General features: G+C 39.4%; 1 protein-coding gene across 1 annotated transcript in view; it reads left to right on the top strand.

Annotated features, from left to right (window-relative positions):
• LOC140243483 (transient receptor potential cation channel subfamily V member 5-like) overlaps positions 1–18,413 on the top strand; it is a 32,399-nt gene extending 13,986 nt beyond the window's left edge. The window contains exons 2-14 of the mRNA XM_072323158.1: positions 1,766–2,015; positions 2,623–2,754; positions 3,524–3,765; positions 4,269–4,494; positions 9,341–9,456; positions 10,947–11,120; positions 11,853–11,963; positions 13,013–13,164; positions 13,631–13,740; positions 14,047–14,135; positions 15,048–15,212; positions 15,681–15,947; positions 16,858–18,413. Of these exons, the coding sequence (XP_072179259.1) occupies positions 1,766–2,015; positions 2,623–2,754; positions 3,524–3,765; positions 4,269–4,494; positions 9,341–9,456; positions 10,947–11,120; positions 11,853–11,963; positions 13,013–13,164; positions 13,631–13,740; positions 14,047–14,135; positions 15,048–15,212; positions 15,681–15,947; positions 16,858–16,992 (2,169 nt within the window). The 3' untranslated portion in view covers positions 16,993–18,413. The remainder of the gene's footprint in view (positions 1–1,765; positions 2,016–2,622; positions 2,755–3,523; positions 3,766–4,268; positions 4,495–9,340; positions 9,457–10,946; positions 11,121–11,852; positions 11,964–13,012; positions 13,165–13,630; positions 13,741–14,046; positions 14,136–15,047; positions 15,213–15,680; positions 15,948–16,857) is intronic.
• The last annotated feature ends 4,323 nt before the right edge of the window (positions 18,414–22,736 follow it).

Raw genomic sequence — 22,736 nt, forward strand, 5'->3', positions numbered from 1 at the left:
GATGTACAATCACAATACGGTGATCGATTCGTACCGTGTACGGTGATCGATTCTTATCATGGTACACTGTCAAGACTGTATTCATTTCAGTTCTTCCCATTTTAACAAGCACCTCTGAGGTTTATATTACGCTCTTGCGTGACTCTTTTTTCTTCTCTCCTGTTTAATTAATGGAGCAATAAATACCTGATGAAAATATACGGGTAAAGACACTCTCACCCCCACAAACACACATTGTATAAAAACATAAACATAAGCACATACACAATGCAGTTTCAGGATAATCAGAATTAGTTTAGCAATTTTTCATTACTCGTCACTATTCAAAAATTCCTTCCGGAGAAATTTATTGCATTTTGTTCGCAAGTTGGACATTAATCATCGATGAGTCAATTATGTTATTTTATGTTTTATTTCTACATCTAATGATTTTTCAAACAACAATGACATAATAAAGAACCATAAGTGTAAGTATTTAACAAAAATAAACCAGAATTCACTCAAGAGATAGCGTGTAAATGCGGTATAGAATGAGAGATTAAAAAAAATAGGATTAACAGAACATAATACTACCATTATAAAGAAAGAAAGATGCGAGGAAAATTCAAGTTAAGGCTACATGCAAGGTCATTCTGTTTAATTCCTGCTGCAAGGTTGGTATGAACGCCAAGTGCATACAGACATGTTGATGTTTTATTGTTTTCATTTGGTTAAAGAAATATACCCTCATCTTTGGCAACACTGTCGTATACAAATTGTCCTCTAAAACATACTGAATGGACTTTTTGTGCCCTTTTTTCATAGCTAGTTTTGGGTGTGTGTGTCTGTGTTTTGTAATCTAATTCATCACATGGCTTGAATAAAACTAGGAGGTGTGTGATACCTACCTGGCAGGAATGAACAGAGCACAGAAAAATGGGTGTATAGACAGTCTTCCTTGGCAAGTTAAAAGCTTTACCTCGAGCAGTCGAGTGGAAAACACACTCGTCTTATAAAGAGGAGGGCGACTGCTATTCGATCCAGGAGATAAATCCAGCCATGAATAAAAAAACAACAACAACAACCAACAACCCCAAAACCAAAATACGACGAAGACGAAAGATGAGTCACGCTGCTTGTACGTTAGGGTAAGACCTGTAATGTGTGTTTATGAATACCTCCTTCGACAGAGCCTTATCCTCTCGAGAAACGACATATTATGTGATGCAGAAAGACGGGGATAAACCGAGGGACGCATTAAATAGCAGACGACATGACTTCGCTTGTTCTCATTGGTCAAACCGCCTTGGGTGAATCCATATCTGATACGATGGGTATTAGCATACGAAGAACAGCGAGAAGTGATCAGGGGCATGTCGCTGACAACTGTCATTAGTATGCATACCTGCATAATCAATGTACAAATAAACACTGAAGCCATTTCCACCTCGAGTCATTTTTTTTTTATTTCACCATGATGATACATAATTATATGTGTTGCTCCCCATATTTTCTAACAAAAAATAGTGGTGGGAACCACAATGAGAATGTTCCAAAATTTTATCATTAACATTGTCACTAATATGAAGATCAAAAGAAATTAACGAATGACTGAATTCAACCATTCCATTCAACGTTTCCGTTTTATTCCTGTCAGTTTTGATTTCAGGTAGTTTATGATTGAGTTGAAATTTGATATTGAGCAAGAGGGCCTTCAAATTTGGTGTTGTGAATACATGTAGCGTTCTCTGACGTCTTATTTACATTGTAATATTCTTATGACCAGATCGATTCTTATCGCACGACCAGCAAGGATCTGCTCCGCGAGCTCGACCGCTGGTTCCTGGCCGAGTTCGACTTCCCCTTCGAGGAGCACGAGACGTGCTGGGACATCCGGCAGCGGGGCGAGGTGGGGGAGACCATCCTCCATCTGTGCTACCTCAACAACACCGAGGTGCACATCGCCATCGCAGAACATCTCCTTCATCTCTATCCCAAGCTCTGCCTCGACGTCTACGAGGGGTTTGAGTACTATGGTAAGCTCCAGACCTCAAACAACGGGCAATCTGTGGAAGAGTTACTCTCTTCAATGGGGTTGGTAGATTTTATAATTGTTTTCCCTAAAAATCCAACCTGAAATAGGATGTGGTGGTAATGGTGGTAAATGAAGACCTGTACATTCGTTCATTTCATTCATTCATCTTCCATCTCCCACAGAAACATGTGAATATGAATTCTTACAGAATATGAAGTGCATATAGGCATTACAATTTACAATAAACGGGATTTATAACTGTGCAATTAATAAAGAAGGCTTAAAAAACAAACCAAAACATTTAAGTGTATGAAAGTGTATAAAAATGCTGGAGACAGGCGTGCTGAACATTGGGCAACATGAAGGATGGCTCATATACTTGTCTCAATGACCATCGCAGTAAAAATGAAGGGTGAATTTCATCAACACATTCCTCTGTATGGAAGGCTTTATTTGTCCCGTCAATTTCTCATTGCTTATAATGCAATATACATTATGTGACATAATCATTGCATTGTATTTCTGTTCAAATGCAAGCATTCTAGTAGCGACAGGTAACGAAAAAACAAACAAACAAACAAACAAACAAAAATCTTCTCTAAAACTAGGCGAGTCGTCACTTCATCTTGCAATAGTCAACGGGGATCTGAACTCGGTGAAGCTACTCTGCCGGTGCGGGGCAAATCTTCAGCAGCGCGCAACAGGCAGGTTCTTCCGGCCGACCAAGATACTCATCGAAGGTAAGAAAGATATCTGTTGAATGTCTTAGCAAGGAAGCCGTCACACTGACGAGAAAACTCTTTACCAATGTCTTTTCCACGTGATTCCAAGGTGTTAACTGATTGCTGCTCGACATGACGCTTGGGATGGAAGGAAGACAAAAATGGAAGAGGGGCAGATATTATGACCCACCTAAAAACACCTCAGAACACTTTACTTGAGCTGAGACACGTACGCTTGGAGGGAAGGAGGCGTTCAAGCTTTTCCCATGATTGAGAATGACACCGGCGGCGGTAGCTAGGGCTATAAATTTTACACAGAACTAATCCCCGTTGGTTTCTTACTTGGTCGATTGTCAATAGATTCATCACTCAAACCTCGTACCTCCTCGGCACACCGAGCACAGCAACGGCATTGTCCTTGTTTGTTTGTTTGTTTTGTTTTCATATATTATTTTGTTACAACAAACATTTTCAACTGATGATTTTGTTAATCTTGATTTTGACATAAGAATAGAAATTTTAGTGATTTTGTACCGATTTACTGATTTTTTCTTTAACAGAACCAGATATGGTTTCTTTCGGCGCACCATAGCTAAAAACCGGACCATTGCCGTTACCGTGCTCGGTGTGACGAGGCTTGTAGTGCGGATATTTTTACATTGAAAAAAAAAAAAGACTGGAAGTGGACTTTCACGAATAAGCAAACAAACACAACTGTAGCGGTTTCGATAAAATTGATGTAAAACAGTCTTTATTCTTTGCATATTTGTCGCGCTTGTTGCCACAGGAGAGTCTGGCAAAGACAAAGAAGTCGGTGATGACGACGGCAGGGGACAGGCCTACTACGGAGAGTTCCCCCTGGCATTCGCCGCAAGTCTCGGCAACAAGGTCATCTACGACTTCCTAATCGAAGAGAGCGTGCGGGTGGAGCGACGAGGAGAGGTGGCCTCGAGGGGCTACGTGAACCCAAACGACCAGGACTCCTACGGCAACACCGTGCTGCACATGGTGGTCATCAACAACCAACTGGTAAGACGTCACCATCGATAGAAGAATTAAACGCTGAGTCTAATTTTGGACGACTGATGATCCATCTTGATGATTAATTATCATGTTCTGCCTCCTCCTTGTCGAAAGTTTGCCTAGCTTCACAGGATTAATTTGGAATTGAATTATTGAACAGAAGTATATCGTTTAAAATGGCCGCCAAGGAAGCAATAGGTTCTTCTTAGCGAATATCATGGGGCTGATGGCATTAAGTCCAATCCGAAGGACTTGGTATTGAGACAAATTGTCTTGCCTAGGGGCACAACCGCTGCTGCTATCGGGAGATTCGAACCACGAACCCCCGACAGTAACACCGTAGTCTTATATCCACTGAGCCACAACATTTCCTCATACGTATATATCCTTGTTTTAACAAGTAGGTCCTACCAATGGATTGCCGTCTTAGCCTATAGCAGATGGAAATCATACAGATAAATCAGGGAATTTCGATGAGTCAGTCACAAACTGTCTAACATCTCCTACAGGATATGCTTAGTCACGTGGTACGCCACAGCATCATGCCCGCCAGTATAGAGATGCGGAACGAGGCGGGACTCACCCCGCTCGAGCTCTCGTTCCGTCTCGGCCGCTGTGGTCTCTTCGACAGACTTCTGGATCTAGGAAGTCAGACGCAGTGGAGCTACGGGCCCCTCTCCTACGTGGCCTACCCCCTACCTGGTCTCGACTCCATTAGACCCAACGGACAACTAGGTAGGAAGACAAACTTTGTTGCAGGAACACTCCATTACATACGCAAAGTTGATCTGTTGTAGCAATTCAGACCAGTCAATTTTCTGGACAATCGGGTAAAAAGAGAATGTAGTTACAGAAATTCAAGGCTTCTATTTGCAAATTTTGGTATCGACTGATGCAATCACACACATCTCGACTATCCAATCGATTGTTCTCTGATTCTATTCTATTCTATTCTATTCTATTCTATTCTATTCTATTCTATTCCTATTCTATTTCATTTCATTTCATTTTTATTTCATTTCCGGCCAAAGCATATAATATGACAATATCATATAAACAAATTAAGTACAATGTAACTTTTACATTTCCAAATGAAATTTAGATATACGTCATTTGTTTACATGAATCAATAAACATACTAGTTGAAGAAATACATGGACAAAATGTGACTGAATCATAACAAAGAAAAGGTCGGAAATGGAGGGGACTACTAAAAAGCCAAGCTTGTAGAATGCAGACCCCTCGTGAGTCGTGAAAATTATAGTAATAATGCAACGAGACAATTTGACATAATCCTCGGGAAACAGAACATTTATAAAACGAGTACGCACAAAAATGCACACACAGACAGAAACAAAACTGATCTCTTACATACGCATGGAAAGAATAAACAGGAGGTCAGAGGCCAGAAGGGGACAGGAAGACAAAGGAAGACAGAGGAAAGGGCAAAGGAGGAAGAGTTCAAGGGTCGATTCTATTTAATTCTCTATTATTCTATTCTGTTCTATTTTATATTCTATTCTATTCTATTCTATTCTATTCTATTCCATTCTATTCTATTCTATTCTATTCTATTCTATTCTATTCTATTCTATTCCATTCTATTCTATTCTATTCTATTCTATTCTACTCTAATCTATTTTATTCTAATATGATTAGTGGGTATCAGTCGAAATGGATAACTGGATTTAAAGAAAATCACTTTTTTCAGCTCCTATTCGTGGCTGTATTCTGAGAAGAGGATCAAACACAATGATGAAAGATGTTTTTGCGAGAACGCTACCAGAGGAAAAAAAAAAACAAACATAGATAACACGCTATATGAAAATTGCGATAACTCATCTCTTTAGAAGCAAACCAAGCACAAACGTCAAAGAAATTGGTCGTGGTTGATTACCTCCTGTCGTCAGCCTCAACGCTTAACTCGTCGCGCGTTTGTCACTCAGAACATGTTGCGTTGATGCTGCCAGCTACGCTATAAATTAACTTCTTGTCATTCTCGCTCTTCAGGCTACCTCTTCAGCTACTCCACCGCTGTACTCTCCACCGAAAGAACTTGCCTACGGATAAACATTATTATTTCCATGACAAGCCTCGTGAGAATTCAGGAAGAACGAGGAAAATTATTAATCACTTATAAAGCACTCGCGTTCACTGGAGTTTTATATACGAAAAGGGTATTGAAAGCGATCAGGACAGTGCTACGCTCAATATCTGAATAAAAACAAATAGCTCAATATCTGTTGAAAGTCATTTCTCTTTCATTTTGAATGCAAGAGAGTGAGAGAGAGAAAAAAACTTTTCCAACTTCAAATAACGAGAAAATCAAATCAAAACGGATTATGAAGAGTCTAACTCGACCAAAAGAGCAAACCTGACCGACAGCTCTCATTAATTTGTTTGCTTGTTTGTTTGTTGATCTATTTCAATTATTTCATCAAATCCTGCTTCCAGTTATAAACTGATTTTCAGCAAAGCCGTGAACACTTATAACAACGGGAACAATGAAAGAACAAATACATAAATCAAAACTTATACAAATTTGCTGTAAAATGGAAATATTTAAGGCAGAAATCAAAATAAGATTTCAAGAAAGATTAACTCTTACAGGAACATACACAAGTTGGATGATAATGTATGATGCATCACAATTATTGATCATTTTTCTTCGTTGAGAAGAAAAAGAGAAAGAAAGAACAAGAGAGCAGTAAATACAATGTCTAACCATTGTCATTAAGTATGACTGAAACATCTTGTCGGTCTTCTTGCCTGGTTGGACTGGACCCTCCCCCCCCCCCCTTGCTAGAGGACACGACCCAATTATGTCAGATGATTCGATCTCTTCATTTTGACTGTCATTCTCATTCTTGATGTCCTCTTTGCCATTCCTTGCTGCGATAATGTACACAGACAGAACAAGGAGAAGTAATTTCCTCAGCAGCCAGCCATATGGACAGATAAAAGTGGCCGGAGCATTTGCCTTTACGGTTTTATCAAACAGCTACGCCATTATGACAACAAAAAGAAAGAAAGAAAACTCATTACTGCATGTGTCAGCAGAAACCCATACATCATCATGTATAATAGCCCAATATGTTGTACCATATTTGCCCCACCAAATGTATAAAGTTATCTGGCGCATAATAATTGCTAACATTCAAAGAAAACAGTTCTTTCATCTGTTCATAAACTCTCCGTTGTTCAGCATTTAACCACAATGATTATGTTGCCGAATTTTCAAAACCCTCTTATATGCTAGATTTATAACTGATTCCTTCATTGACAACATATTTTAGAAGAGTAATGTTCCCGTGTCTTTCCCCCAAGTTAGCAAATTTTACAACTTCGATATTGCGCAGATTCAGTGCATTTTACCATAGGTTTATGTTCTCTCAATACATGCAGGATAGGACATGCCTTACATAAGGCAGCAAAATCTAGAGTTTACAATCTAATGAAGACGGCATGATAATTACCAGTGGCGGATTCAGGCAGAGGTGCAGCGGGCGAGCCCCCTTTATTATTTGGGTTTTTTTGTGTGCTAAAACAAAAGAAATAAAAAGAAAAAAATCGTAAAGGTGCCCCCTCTTTACGGAATTCCTGGATCCGCCCCCGATTACTGCAGCAAAAATTACCCAAACACTCCGTATATGATAAACAAAAGTTCAGTCATTTGGAACAGACATCACCCCCACTATCCTTTCACTTTTTGTTGCTGCTGTTATGCTGGGGCATTATTTTGTCATTGGTCGTCGATTACTGCACTTAAATGGTTCCGGAGCTTTCCAATTTCCACGATACCGTGACTGGACGTTGGGTGTGGGTAATCCATTATACGAGGTAATGAAAGTGGCTTGAAACAACGACTCGTAACGAAGTATGCCACAGGCTCCGCTCTGAACGAGTCAGGGTGTGTCTGTTGTGGTACCGCATTACTCTGCACCGAAGTTGAACTTCATTAGGACTAATGGATTAGTTGCTGGGTAAGCTCGCAATGAAAATGTTGCCTGACTGATAGGCGTTTAGATTAGAGAGAAGGGGGCGGGAGAGGGAAGGGAGAGAGATAGAGAAAGATTGCTCATGAGACGGAATGCACCGGTGCCAAAACACACACACACACGCTCAACACAAACACACCCTATACACACACTCCATCACATGCACACCACCACCCACCCGGGGGGGGGGGGGTGGCATGAGGCTAATGTGACACACAGTGACAGCTCATTAGTGTTCAGGATTTCCCCTTATTGTGGCAAGGCAGTGGCTTTTATCCCAAATTTCCATTGTACTTATTTTTCTTAAGCAATTACGAAAACAAAGAAACAAGCAGGGGTACTGGTCTCGAAGAGCGCTTACGTTCGCTAATCAACCGAAAAGCGATGTGGCTTGTCACAGCGGTATGAAAAGTAGCAGTGTGATAATTATGTGACCAACCCCTAACTCCCCAATGGGTTTATTCACAAGATGTATTTCATTAAAAAATACTTTGGGCCATGATTTAAAACTACGACTGTTTCCACGTATAAGGCAGCATAGCTACGATGTATAGGTCAATACAAGACACGTGATATGTGGTTGTGACATCATCCACTCATCTAATTTGCATATTAGGTAGTTGCTATCAGTATCACATGTTAATATTTACAACGGAATGTCGTATACTCGGTTAGATTTCCATAAAACATCCTCCGTTTTCATTTTTTTCCAACCAAGCATAACACAGAATAAATCAGGGATTATATCGTAGGCATACATTCGACTGTGCGTATAAGATGAATCATAGTTAACGATTAATAAAGATATTCATGCATACCATCGGCAAAATGCAAAGTCATGTTTAGAGGGGAAAAAAGAACGGAAAGGTCCACTAAAAAGCATGCCTGTATATTGTGAACCACTCAAAAGATTCTATAAGAATAATTGATTACAAATACTTAGCACAAAAATAATTTACAACAAGACGAAACAAACAGGAGAAACATTGAACATGCTGAACAGGAGAAACACTGAATCAGTTCAAATAATCCAAGTGCGAAATTAGCAAACATAATGGTTCAAAACAAAGCTACCAACAAGCAGCATAAATTACTCTAGATGCTGAACAACAACCATGTGCAAACTTAAAACATGGTTCCATTTGCCAGGATCTACGGTACTCCATAAAGCTCATAAACAGTGTTCCATTGGACATCATGATCATTATGACGTAATCGTTTTTGTTTTGTTTTTGTTTTTTGTTTTTTGTTTTTGGTCCGAATTGCCCTTGAGCCCCCATCTTTAAGGATAGAAAGGTCAGTGGTTTAAAACATAAATAAATGAAAACATACACACACACACATACACACAAAGACACACACAAAAACCCTCTCTCTCACACACACACACGCACACATACACACACACACACACGCACACATACACACACACACACATGCTATCGCTTCCAAATACAACACCACTCGCCCCCGAGGATGACTCGCGGGCACGTTTATAATAAAAGAGAGGATTTGTTTGTCCCTCTTCAACTCATTGTTCTTTTTCGTCTTTTGTTTGTTCGTTTGTCTGTGACGACCTCCAGACGAGAGTTCAGCCTTAATGACCATCGTGCGGTGCGGACAGGCGCAGCATCTGAAAATGTTGGAAGTTCCAGTCGTTGACTATCTTCTCCAGGAAAAGTGGAAGCGGTATGGCAAGGTAACCATGGCAACCACACTCCTCTGGTCTCCATCTACATATTTGGCAGGTGGAACAGTGAAATTTTACATCATCCTCGGGCAGATGTCAAGCAAAATATATGACATAACGACATATGATAGATGACAACCATGATGATTACAATGATAATGACAGTTATCAGATGTTGAATCGTTATCATTATTACTTTTTCTGCCTATTAATACTATGGCAAATTAATCATCATCATGATCATGTATGTAAGGGAAATAGATAGAAAGTTCACAGTATATTGAGGAAAAGCAATTTTCAAAAGTCTAGCGAGTGTGATGCTTGGCAGTTATCATTTTTTATTGCATCGTCACGATTGTTATCCAAGAAAGTGAGAAATTTTGAATGAAATTTCTCCGCATTTTTATTTCTAACCAAGTGAGTGACACGTTAGTTTAGATGTAACCTTGGTGAGAGTGTTTTCTTTTTTCCTTTGCATTACTCTGAGCAAACATGAATGTAAATTCAAACAAATACATGGTAGACTATACCGTAATGGACTATGCTGAAACGTGGGAAAGAACTCAATTAGAGGCATAGATCTCGACTGGCCGGGGTCTTCTTGATCGATGTACAGTATGCCGAATGAGGAACGGATGCATTGCGCCTGTGGCAGTGCAGTGTATGAAGTATAAGGGTATAGAAAAAATAACATTGAATCATCTGAAATTCAGTCGACGGCAAGTATTATCGATTGATCATCGGTTCCGCGACACTACCGTGCATAATGATGTGTAGAAGTTCAGACTAAGAATTCTCACCTACAAGCTATCAATATTAAATCTGCATCCTCTTCCCATTCTAAAAATAATTTTTCCTGCTTGTTTATAATAATAGTGTGATTGTGTGTAGATGCGGGTGAGCTGCGTTAAATGCTCTTTAACCCTCTGCACGACACATTTATTACCTTTCCATAGGTTTGTGTGCGAAATGTGTGCACACTTGACTCATTGGCATAGAAATGATTAAGCTGTTTATTGGTTGTGTCAATAATGGCATTGTGTCAGTGGAGGGTGATAAAATGTGAAAATCTTGAATTTTAATTTGTGAAATATATATATATATATATATATATATATATATATATATATATATATATGTGTGTGTGTGTGTGTGTGTGTGTGTGTGTGTGTGTGAGTCGCAAAACAGGTTGTAAGATTATAAATGTTTCAAAATGACGTCATTAGACGTAATCGAAGACTTGGAATACAAGTCAAATGTATATCAAACGTTTTAATTTTGCACAATCGACGAGACTGGGCCCCTCCTAGCCTACTGATACAGCAGATACTAAAATTTGACATGACTTTTCATAAACATTGAATAGAATGTCCAATTTCATGTACGAAATTGCTTCTTTGTTGTATAATATAAAACGGAAACATGGCAAATGAATACTTACATTTTGTATTATTTCTGTCATATTTCTACCTGATTTTGATCCCTTTTCCTGTATGAAGCAACGGTTGCTACTGAAATTCATAGTAACTGTGATGCAGCTTCTTGCCCTATCGACGGTTGCCATTGTCCGGAGGCCGAACCTTACAGGCGCCCAAATTCACGTCGAAAGACGCCCGTTTCACAGTCGAAACTGCCAAGATAGCCGCAGCGGTGTTTTCACCAAACTGCTCGTGGTGAGACTACGTAGTCTTTATGTTTCTTCCAATCCGAAAATCCCAGCGAGCATGAATAGAATCACCAATGCAAGCGTCACACTGTCACGAAATTGAGCGATAATGGATACCCGATAAAGGAAATGTTCAAATTTGGCTTTGATCGTATAAAAATTGGGACATTTTTATCTCAAGTCGATGAGTTTTTCAGTATCCGGCAGTAACTTCGTGAGGTGCGGCACATTTATCTTTGACAAGTCAAAAATAGCCTAAAGATCTTGTGATATAATTATATATTAAGGTTAATCTTATGATAAAGATTCACATCTTCGTGTAACCTGCAGTGTGTTTCGGGTGTCATTGTGCGAATCTTCTGTATAAGTATCGTATTTGCTTCTGCTGTTGATTTACTTTTAACCAGGTTCCGGGCCAACATCGTGCGACATTGAACATTCCATATTCGTATGCATGGTATGGCTATCTTGTGTCAATTTCGGGACAATTTGACGCACCCTTTATAAAGAAACAGTGTGTGCTGCTTGAGTCAGTTCCATCATTTTCAATGTCATCCTCAAGATATGATCCCTCTGATTGATATAAATATCAGCAGTAATATCATAATTCTTATCATTATTCCTATTATCATTATCATCATATTGATTGCAATCATCGTATTTGCCAAACGATGTATAGAATTGATAAGTACGATTCATGATAAGTATCCCGTTGAGTTGTGCCCTCTCTTTCTTTCAGACACGATACGTAGCCGAATGTGTCGTTATACTGATTTGCGTATGGAGGACAGTGGAGTTTGGTGTCGAAATTCATTCTAGACGATCGCTTCGGAGTTATGCAAAGACGCTGGTGAGATAATTTGCATATTCCTTGTTTCGTCATGATTGCATTCTCCCTAAACTGTCAAGCATCAATCCCTTAACTGAAATATACATGTGAAATATGAGTGAATACAACAATATTAGCAGAACATATTAGCGTAAGTTTGACGAAAGTCGGACAATCCGTTCAAAAGTTATGGATGTTTAAAACTTCCGTGCAGTCATCGCTGGGTGAGAAGACTACTAGAGTTCGTGACGCCACGAACAGAAAACAATAGACCAGTTCGTAATTCCACTTTGCGCATGAGCAGAAGAAGGTCATTTGTACCAACAGGCACTTTGGTTTATTAATTCACTGGGATAAGCATCTGTAATAATGATGATTATTCATGTGATCCTTATCTAAATAGTGCTTGCCAGCACATCCACCTGACAGCAAGCCAGGTATTTGGCAATATCAAAAGAAAACGGCTGTTGTTGCAGTCAATACGAAACAATGAATTAGATGCCTGCTAAAGTGTCAACTGACGGACTATTCTGGTCACCTGGTCTAAACACAAGTTCATACTTTGAACACGAATTCCATAAATTGTTATGTTGGGCAGCTTACAAATTACACCGTTTGAAAACGAGTGATGTGCCTAACCAACTGACAAAAATTAAAGGTCATTTGTACCAAGGTGTACATGAGCTAATCACGAACTGGCTTATATAAGGGAAACACAGGGAGATTCGATATAATTTCATTTGACATTTTACATAAAGTGCTTAAAGGGCACAACCAGAGGGGCGCAAAAAATGGTTGCTGGTCGAGGGATTCGAGCCATGGATCTCACTGCTTTTTTTTATTTTATCTCTGTGCATAAATTTTCTTTGTGCTTGTAATCTTGATAGATTTTATTATTATATATATTACTATGATGAGAACAAAACAACGACAATCTTTACGTTACCTGTCTGTCGGTCAGCTTCAATTCGTCCGTCCACATGTCCGTTAGTGTATATAAGCTATTTATGCATGGTGTAGCCCTGAATGTGTATTATGACTAGCCAGATCTATTGGACTGTTTTCAACAGATCGAGCTGCCGGAGAAAGGCTTCATGTTCATCGCCACCATCCTCTTCTTACTCTGCGTCCCGCTCAGAATTCTCTGCTACCAACTGGAGGAGGACGCCCTCATTGTCATGGCTAGCCCGTTGTCATGGATGTACTTGCTCTACTTCTGTCGGTGAGTACACTACATGTAGTTATTGTTGGATGTTGGATGTTGTTGTTGTTGTTGTTGTTGTTGGTTGTTGTTGTTGGTTGTTGGTTGTTGCTGTTCTTGTTGTTCAAGAGTGAAAAGGTCAAACTATCCCGCAAAAGGATGTCTTCCTCAGACGAAACCTATATAAACATTCGTTCTACACAATTTATTTCTATGTAGAGGTATTTGGTACCAATACAGAGCAACGCAGTGAATCCGTTTCTACAGACACATCGTCATTTTGCGAGTTATCAATCTAATACATGTAGTATTTATACAAGGTAAAGATTTCGGCCAGATATCATCCTTGTAAAGGTCTTATTTCTATGATTTACCCCCTCCTCCAAGACGAACCTATGCAGTGAATTTTGTTCTTCATTATTGTAATCTTCAGTTCAGGATGCTTGTTGTTTGGTTGTTGCTGTTTTTATTTTTGTAACCATTCCAGAGCTAATCGCAACCTGGGTCCCCTGGTTGTTATGTTCGGACGAATGTGCATCGGCGATATCGCCAAGTTCTCCATCCTTTACGTTACATTCGTTTCCATGTTTTCTGCAGGTAAGCAAAGAGTAGATGTGTCTTAAGATAATTGCAATTGCATCACTTGCTGACTTGTGTATCAATTTGTAATCCGTCGATCCTCGAAAGCCTAAAATATTCTCCATACAATCAAACTATTCAGACTGCAGATTGATAAGCTTCATTTAACGTCAAAACGCTTTTTTTTTTTAAGGTGTAGAGTTGACTCGCAGTTTCTAAATGAAACATTTTGCACAAATTAAACACCTTATGCCAATTATGTGGACCTGTATGGGGAGTGGTTGTCGAATGTCTATGGCTTTGTTCTTTTGTCTGTATTCAAAGTTTTCCACATTGCAAGTAACACAGAAGAATTCAACAACTGGTTCGATTCCATGGCAACAACTTTCTGCATGACGTTTGGCAGATATGGGGTGAGCACAATTTCAACCTCCGTATACTTTATACTTTATGATTGCCAAGACAATTGCTCACTTACTTGTCCGAATCAACGACTTACTTGTCAGAATTATCCTGCGCTTAAGTTCTAGCTCCTAGGAGAGTGAGCAAATCGATGTCTATCGCACTATCACGCATTGAAACAATAAAATGTCATATTGGCATGTTCACACTATTTTGACACTCGTATGGCACATTAACCCCCCCCCCAACCCACATCCAATAAATATTATTCCAGTCCAGTGTACATCAGGGTGACCCCTGCTGAGCACTACGAATGGGGCTTCCCAGCACAGACTTGGAAATTGCTTAATTAAACATCCGAGATAGATGTTGTGATCTATCATTTCCGGAATGTGTGATTTGCGTCCCTATTCACACTCATCAAAAGTCAACATATAATTGATATCAAATCACTTAGTATCTGCCTAAAAATGGTCATAAATGACTTGTGTCCCAAACGACTTCAAAGAAAATTCAATACACGCTTCCCTACACACGTACAACCTGTCTGATTTTGAAACCTATTCATTTTCATAGTTTTAGGCATTAGATGTATAGATCAGTGTACGTATAAAGAACTCAATTCAATTTAATTCAATCATAGTTTATTTCCAATCAACGAAAATCAAAACATGATACAAAGTATACATGTCATGAAATGATATTGTCCAAACCTTTACAAAAGATTCATGTAATATACGAAATAAATCATACACAACAACATATGTACAATAATTACGAGGAACAAAGCATGTATACTTCATGAGCTTTCGGAAAATAACTTCAATTATGGAAAATAGCGATCCACTAAAAAGCAACTCAATAGTTAAAGAAGAATGTAAAGAAAGAGATGTAAAAAATACTCTTTTAATGACTATTTTCAGGTGGTCAACACCATCAGCGTTGCTAAGCAACCTGTGGTGGCGGGCATTCTGATGGTCCTGTTTGCCATCCTGGTCCCGATCCTGCTTCTCAACATGCTGATCGCGATGATGGCGAAGACCTACTCGGAGATCATGGCCAGGGCTTTGATGGAATGGAAACGACAGGTAGATTATGACATGGCTACATCTCTGTGACCCCCAACCTCTCTTCACTCCCACTGAATTGAATTCGCACCACAGCGTCCAACATCGTTTTGTAGTATCACATATTAGATTATTTTGGTGTCTAAAACGTGAGGACAATGCAATAATTCTTGTTTGATTCTAATTTGCATACAATTTTGACCTCCAAAACAACAACAAGAAGCTAATGATAGGCAAATCCTCCAGCGATACTACTACTGCTACTACTACTGATAATAATAATAATGACAATGAAAATAATATCACAAAAATTTGGACACTTATTGAAGTTTTCACCGTCATTATTCTTATTACTCCATATACAAGCTTGACTTGTGAATGATTGTTTAGCATGATTCACTCTTACGTTTTGAGGAATGACTTGAATGAAGCAACGGTTTTCGTGGAATTGATTTTCTCATTTTTTTTTTTATTTGAATAATATTTCAGTGGGCCATGATCATCGTGCAAGTGGAGCGCTCTCTCGGCCCTAAGCAACTCGCCTGCTACCAGAAGGAGTACTCGGCATCCATCACGTTTGACCAGCCACAGGCCACCAACTTGGATACTGCGACCAAGACCAACTTCTCCAGGAGCCTGTCTCCACCGACCCTCCTCAGCGTGAGCAAGGAGCCGCCGGGCACCCCGACAGTGAACATGCGCCGCCGTTCATGGGCTTCGTACAGCAAAGACCAGCAACAGTTAAGTGTGATTGAAGTTAGGGGTACTTAGAAAAAATTACTTGCGAAAGAAAAAAAATCTTTTGGAGGACGGGTGACCACGTTCTAGGTAGACAATGGTGGATCTCCGCCATGTACATACACAGAGTTAAAGAGTGAGTTAAGTTTCAGAGGGAATATTTTTGTGTTGTGATATTATATTCTGATTCAAAGAAATCATCAAAAAACATATAGGCGCAATAAACTTAATTACGTAATGATTCACTGACCTAAAACATGTCAACATCAGTGCAGTATTCTGGATATGACGAAAATACTTATAACACTGTCTCCATTTTGCAACACATGTGATTTATGCATGCGGTAGTATACGTGTACGTGCGAATGCCATGATGTCTTCACACGTAAGAATGCCATATTCACATGTGTTTGAATCATTTATATATAAACGTGTTTATACTTGGTATATGAAGGTCACGACTGACGTTGTAGCAGCATTATCGAGATGCACAAAACCATGTGCATCCTTCTTTTCAGTTTCATTTTTTTTTATTTGCCCACTTGCACAAATAAAAAACTGTAATAGCTTAAAAACACTCTAAATATAAAAATGATCTGAGATAATCAGAGATAACGTATCTTACTCATTACATGATATCGTCATACGGGTACATAAAGGAAATAACATATACACACGAGTATGAATATTTATTTTTGAGGTACAATTTTAGTGGTCATAAATAAGCAGTGTTCTGGACTGGGATGACGGCCTCGGAGCAATATAGTATAACAAAAAATCTAAATTCTAATTGGAACTGAACATGCGAGAAGAAACATTTGAACTTTTCAGGATCTACCGTCTTCACTTGCAATTTCTCGTCTTACTTGCAATCTACCTTTCATTTTCCTCGTCTGATTTTGTGATATCCCGCAGCATCGAAATCGAGGAGGATGTGTCACTACTTCGCCGAGGCAAGGACGTGCTGTCTCTTTCCATTCACGGACCAAAAACAGGAAAGGGGGTCAGCTGCCGGGCCATTCTCACGAAAAAGCTCATCGACTTACAACAAAAGGGGACGTAGGGTTTAGATCTTGCACAGCTCTTGCAACATTCGACCGTGGACCTACTACACACATGGACTAAAAACGAAGGTCTTTTTTTATCCCATCATCACACCTGATTATGTGCGCCTTAAACAGTGTTTAAAAAAGTACATTCAGATGTTTGGACAATGACGATTGTGTAATTGCGCATCGTCACTGACAAAAGAACCTTTTCCCTCATTTTGGTCTTATTTACCTGAGGTGCTTTTTCAGACTCGGCTGCATTTGAATAAACACCGATGATAGAGAGCAGCAAACCTGAAAATATGGCAATTTTCCTGTCACAAAATTGGTAATTCACTGAAGTGGGCACTTGTGCCCAGGCATGTAACGTTGCTTATAATGGTTACTGTCACTGTTTACTCTGAAACTATATGTGCGAAAAATGGGAAGATTATATTACAAATCGTAATCAACCTGCCAAAAATATTTGCTTTCCCTTGTAAAGTACACGCATTTCGCAAATAAGATTGTACATTGCAACTGCACATGCATTTTCTTGATTTAAGAGAATTACCGAAGAATCTTCTGCACATGTACTTTTCAGATTTCTCAAAGCACGTCTTGTTTATATCCAGGCTGGCTGTCGATGGTGATGGTGAGATCAAAGCAGGAAAGCATGTTTAAAATGTTTTTGTGACACTTGTCAGAAACAGCTGCATGAATTGATTAACGAGCGATAAATATCCATGTGTAGTAGGCTCATGATTCGACTCGTCGAACCAATATTCATAATGACCGTCGTGATGTGCGACGCGACCACATGGAGATCTTCCGCGCGTGGGTCAAGCTGTGGATCACGGCATCATTGCAGTGAAAACGGGGTTGCCGATATTAACATTTGTCCGATTTACCCAACAATTCTATTTTTGGTAGTTCTTGATTTAGGGATTTGATACATTTTCATTACTGGATATTATACATGTATACATGAAGGAGGAGTCACATCCAAGGCAACTGAACTTATTTCATATTCGTGATATTGAAAGTCTGGTTTTAACTTTAGGATAGGTTTGGTGATTTCAAGGTTCGGGGCGTAGATTAGAGTTTCTCAAAAGCGGTGATAATTCGACACCGTTCTTCTCCTTGATGATAATAGGGTGTGATCACGATGATCATGTGATCGCGCCGCAACTTTGTAAATATCTTAACAATTTTTCCTGTATTACAGAAACTTGTGTGGAGAACCGAAATTTGAATGTTATGATAGGCCTACAGACAATAATTATGACAGGCTATCATGATGGTGATGATTATACAGAATGCAATATCATTATACCAACAGTACTATGTGATAGTGCGTTATGATTATAATTGTGCCATTGGGAGATGGCCAGAGTGTCCTTTTCCACATCCACATTAAAAACACACAAAGGAAAGAAAGAAAATCTATACACACAAATGCACTAAAAAAAAAAACCCAACAAAAAAAAAAAAAAAAAACGATGGTGGTATTGGAAATTAGCGCAGGTGTTGATATCTGGTTTTTATTTTCCTACCGCTTATTGCATTAACCCCGTGTATTTATATGATAATAGTCTACTTGGTTGTCAGCTCGATATTCCAAAATAAAGCAAAACAAAGCACAGAGCAAACTTCAATTTGATTAGGATTGTCAAGAGTGTCTTTATTTCCATATTTCTTGTTTCTTTTCTCTGTAGATGCCTGAAGATATGAATACTAAAATTAGATATATCATGTCCAAAATGTTTTTTCCCGCTTAATTGTCTCCAGAATTTGCGAGATTTGGTCTTTACTGCGTGTATTTCGAGGAACATTGCTGACATTTCTGGGGTAAGAATTCACGGTAATGATTATAATCTGTGCCGCATCTTCTGACGTGGCCTGTTTAAGAGATCACGTTACCTGAGCTACTACAATAATTCAAATTAGGAGGTCGTAGATTCGAATCCTGCTTGAGTGTGTACGCCCATGATTTTTTTTTTTTATCATGGCTACTGCAAAAACACTGATCAATTCAGTGCTTATTTACGTCGATGTAGGGCCTACTACAATAATGTTGGTTATCATGACATATGTATCAAATTTTAACTAAGATCAATAATGTAAATGAAATGATTTTAAATTGTCTCTAGAACGCCACGCGAGACAGCTACACTATTTTCCTTTTCAAAGTTTCCACCATGTGTGTTATGCACCGTCTTCAGCACTCTCCACCAACTCGCTGAGTACCCATGATTCCAATCATCATCATCCTCATTTAGAAATTGATTTCATCAACGCTTTCTTTAAAAACAAAACAGACATGAAAAACTTTGTAAAATGTCAAGTGACAGTCGTGTCAAGTTTAGTTTTGTCTGTAACTTTGTAAGTTCGCTCTCTTGTTAACTGAATAAAATAAAACAAAGAACAACGAAAACCTTAAACCAATGTTCAATTGGGGTTGTCATTGTTTATACTTTTTAAAGAATTTGACAAATAATTTAGCATGAAAAAGTTCATAGAACTATTTTGAATGGCCCCATTATAAAACTTAAAGATATATACCACCCATGAACTAGATCATGAAAAAGACCATGAAAAAGAGAGCGACTTCACGCATATAACGTAATGATTTCATCGATGTCATTTCCTCCATTTTTTTTTTTTGTGTGTGAAAATTTCACCAAAAGGTGAAATCTATGACACTTGCTAGTGTCACTACTAACATTTTATGAATGTGATAATGCGCCCTACAAATATTGTGAATTATTATTGTTATTACCACTAAATTGTAAGGTTACTTGTCTCCCGTTCTGGACGTAAACACTACATTATGTAACAGACTCACCTCACATACCGCATCTAATCCATTCATTTGATGATTTCCTTGAATATCATATTCAGTTTCAGTTTTAATTCCGTTTATTTTGCTTTCATGTTTCTCAAAAATAAACAATACATTGTCATAATGCACAATACGTACACATACAAAAGACCTATGTATTGATTTCAAATCTCAGGCAGTCATACCAGACAAAAAAAAAAAAGAACAAGGATGAAACCTACGAAACGTTACAGGTTTTAGGAATTGCAGGTCTCCATGAAAATGTCGTTTCTTTGTTTCAACATGAAGATTGAGAATAACCAAGAACAGACCAAAAGATTATATGTATGTATGTATATCTTCTGTCTGTATTGTAGCACAACATGTGATCTAGAGTAGTTAATTATCTTTATTGATTTGTGTTATAAAGATCTTGAAAGAAATAATTCAGTTCCAGTTGAATTATTCCAAAAAGAGGGCAAACAGACAGGTCTACAAAAAGACGAACGAAATTAGGAATTCTAAAACCGTTCACAAACACAGCCAAGTGTTATACGCATAATTACACCCGTCCTGTAAAAACTGAGGCTGTTCTTAAAGGCCGTGTCACACCTTTCCGGGCAAGCCTTGCGTGCGACTTGCAAAGAGCATTTTTGACTACCCGGAGGTCCCCGTAGATGATCCGCACATGACGGTACCTATAGCATGTATCTCAACCGTAGTCGCCCGGAGGTGCGCACGCAAATATTTTTACCCGCAACCTTGTTTAAGGCCGTGTCACACCATTCCGGGCAAGCTACGCGGGCTTGTGACGAGGAGGTAGTTTCCAGCACGTAGAAGATTTTGAGCGGGCGAACAAGAATGTTTGCAGTTTTCATTCATGCCTTGTCATACCGTACGGGGGAAGTTTTGCGGCTTGACTTGCGGGGAAACAAATTTACTCCCCGGAGCTCTCCGCAGTTGGTCCGCACCTGACGGTATCAAGCGCGTAGTTGCCCGGAGGTGCTCACGCAAGTCCGATTTAACTGCAGCCAAGTTTTGAGCATGACCAAAACTTTTTCCGGGTGAGTCGCGGGAATGCCCGTAGAGGTCCACGCAGAACGCCAGTAGGAGACCCTTGGCGGCCGCACTTCCCAGGCAACTCCCACGCAGGTACTTCGCAGTCCCGTATGCAGCCAAGATAATGAAATTCTGTGGGATTTCAGCCATTCCATTAGAGGAATTCCTTCACTGAGTTGTCAGCCCCCACGCGACTGGTACAAAGGTCACACAGTATACTCGCAAGTAAGACACTAGTCCACTGCCTGGACTGCCTTCGTATTCGGCGTGCACACTAGCTGCTAGCATCACGCGGAAGTACCGTCGTTGAGGGCGTGTAGTATAAGGAGAGACCCCCCCCCCCCCCCCCGGGGTAAAACCTTGTTTTTGTGTATTAATTTTCAGATTGTTATCTGAAGGTCCGTTATGAACTGAAGGTGCCTCTGAACGGAAGGTCGTTATCTAAAGTGAAGCTCAGTAACTGGAAGTCCGTAACTGAAGAATTGCCTGGAATTTCATATTGGAAACATCAGTGTGTTAGCGTAATAAACAAGTATTTGTCACGGTAACCGGATGTCACCTTGTTTCATATTTGACCTTGTGAATAACAACTAAGGAGGGTTGTTTGAATTAACAGTGGAAACTCCTCCGTGGTACGAGTTGTCCCGGGGGCAGCAATTTGTGGACTCGCGCGATGCGTGGACTGTCGCGATCAAGAAGACTTCGCGCTACCGCCAATGAGGGCGTATAAGAGAGTGAGAAAAAAGAAAAGAGTCCCGTATCGGGACTAGTAAGACACATGCGCTGACTCGCTCAAATCCTTTTCCGCCCTCAGGAATGTCCGGTATGCTAGAAAATCCCTACACGTAACAAGCCCGATTAGCTTCGCCGGAAGCTCGCCGGAAGCTCGCCGGAAGCGAATCGCGACCCGGACACAGTGCAAAAATCTCAACAAGTAATACAAGCGAAGAGACAAACAAACACACAAACACACTTAAGTTTCCTTCTTCTTTTGAATAGAATGAACATTAGTTGACAAAAACTAAACGAAGAGACAAAACACACATAAATACATAAACGTACTGTACGCACATCAACATTGACATAATGAATACGTGCATACTTATTCCCGTTGTTATGTGACTATTCACACGCAGTGCTTACCTTCCAAAACGAATTCTATCGACTGATGAGGCGTTTGTGTTAAATACGGATACATAACTTATACAGCATATGACAGAATCTGTGTATTAGAATCTGTTTGTTATATGTTAGTGAGCTTTGACAAAGTACGAAAGTAAATCACTTTTTTATTTGCTTCATCATTATCAACACAAACGTTTAGAAACAGTTTGGCTTTTGAACCATCCTATTATCAGCACGTAAAGTTACAGGTTTCAACATTCATCTTATCAACATTAGATTCACACTTAAACTTCGTTTATATTCACTTTGTTTTCCCTTCTCTGTTAAAACACACCACAAAAATCTTGTGGCTACTGTCGACTACGTCCGATTCTCTTTCTTATAGCGTGGAAAGAGCTCAAAGAGGAGTGATATTTGCATGAAGGAAGTTATACTTTGACTTACTGAGACTCACTTATTCGTAAACTGTGTGTGTGTGTGTGTGTGTATGTTTATTTTTAGGCAGCATCTTGGAGAACGTCGAAACAAAATTAAATGTCAAACACATTTCAGCTCCTTCAGTACAAGTTGCACCGATCTTCCAAAATGCTCTGCCACTCATCCGCTACACTACTACAGTAGCAATGGAGAAATCAAACGCAGTTTTTAATGCTGCATTCCAATGTGCCCGGAGACAAACTATACGTTTTTTAAGATTATGCTCGATGCTGTAAACTATACAACATATTGTTGCATGTCACAAGGCTACTGGTTTTTAACTACAAAGAAACT

Source organism: Diadema setosum, chromosome 2 (genome assembly GCF_964275005.1).
Source record: "Diadema setosum chromosome 2, eeDiaSeto1, whole genome shotgun sequence".
Lineage (NCBI taxonomy): Eukaryota > Metazoa > Echinodermata > Echinoidea > Diadematoida > Diadematidae > Diadema > Diadema setosum.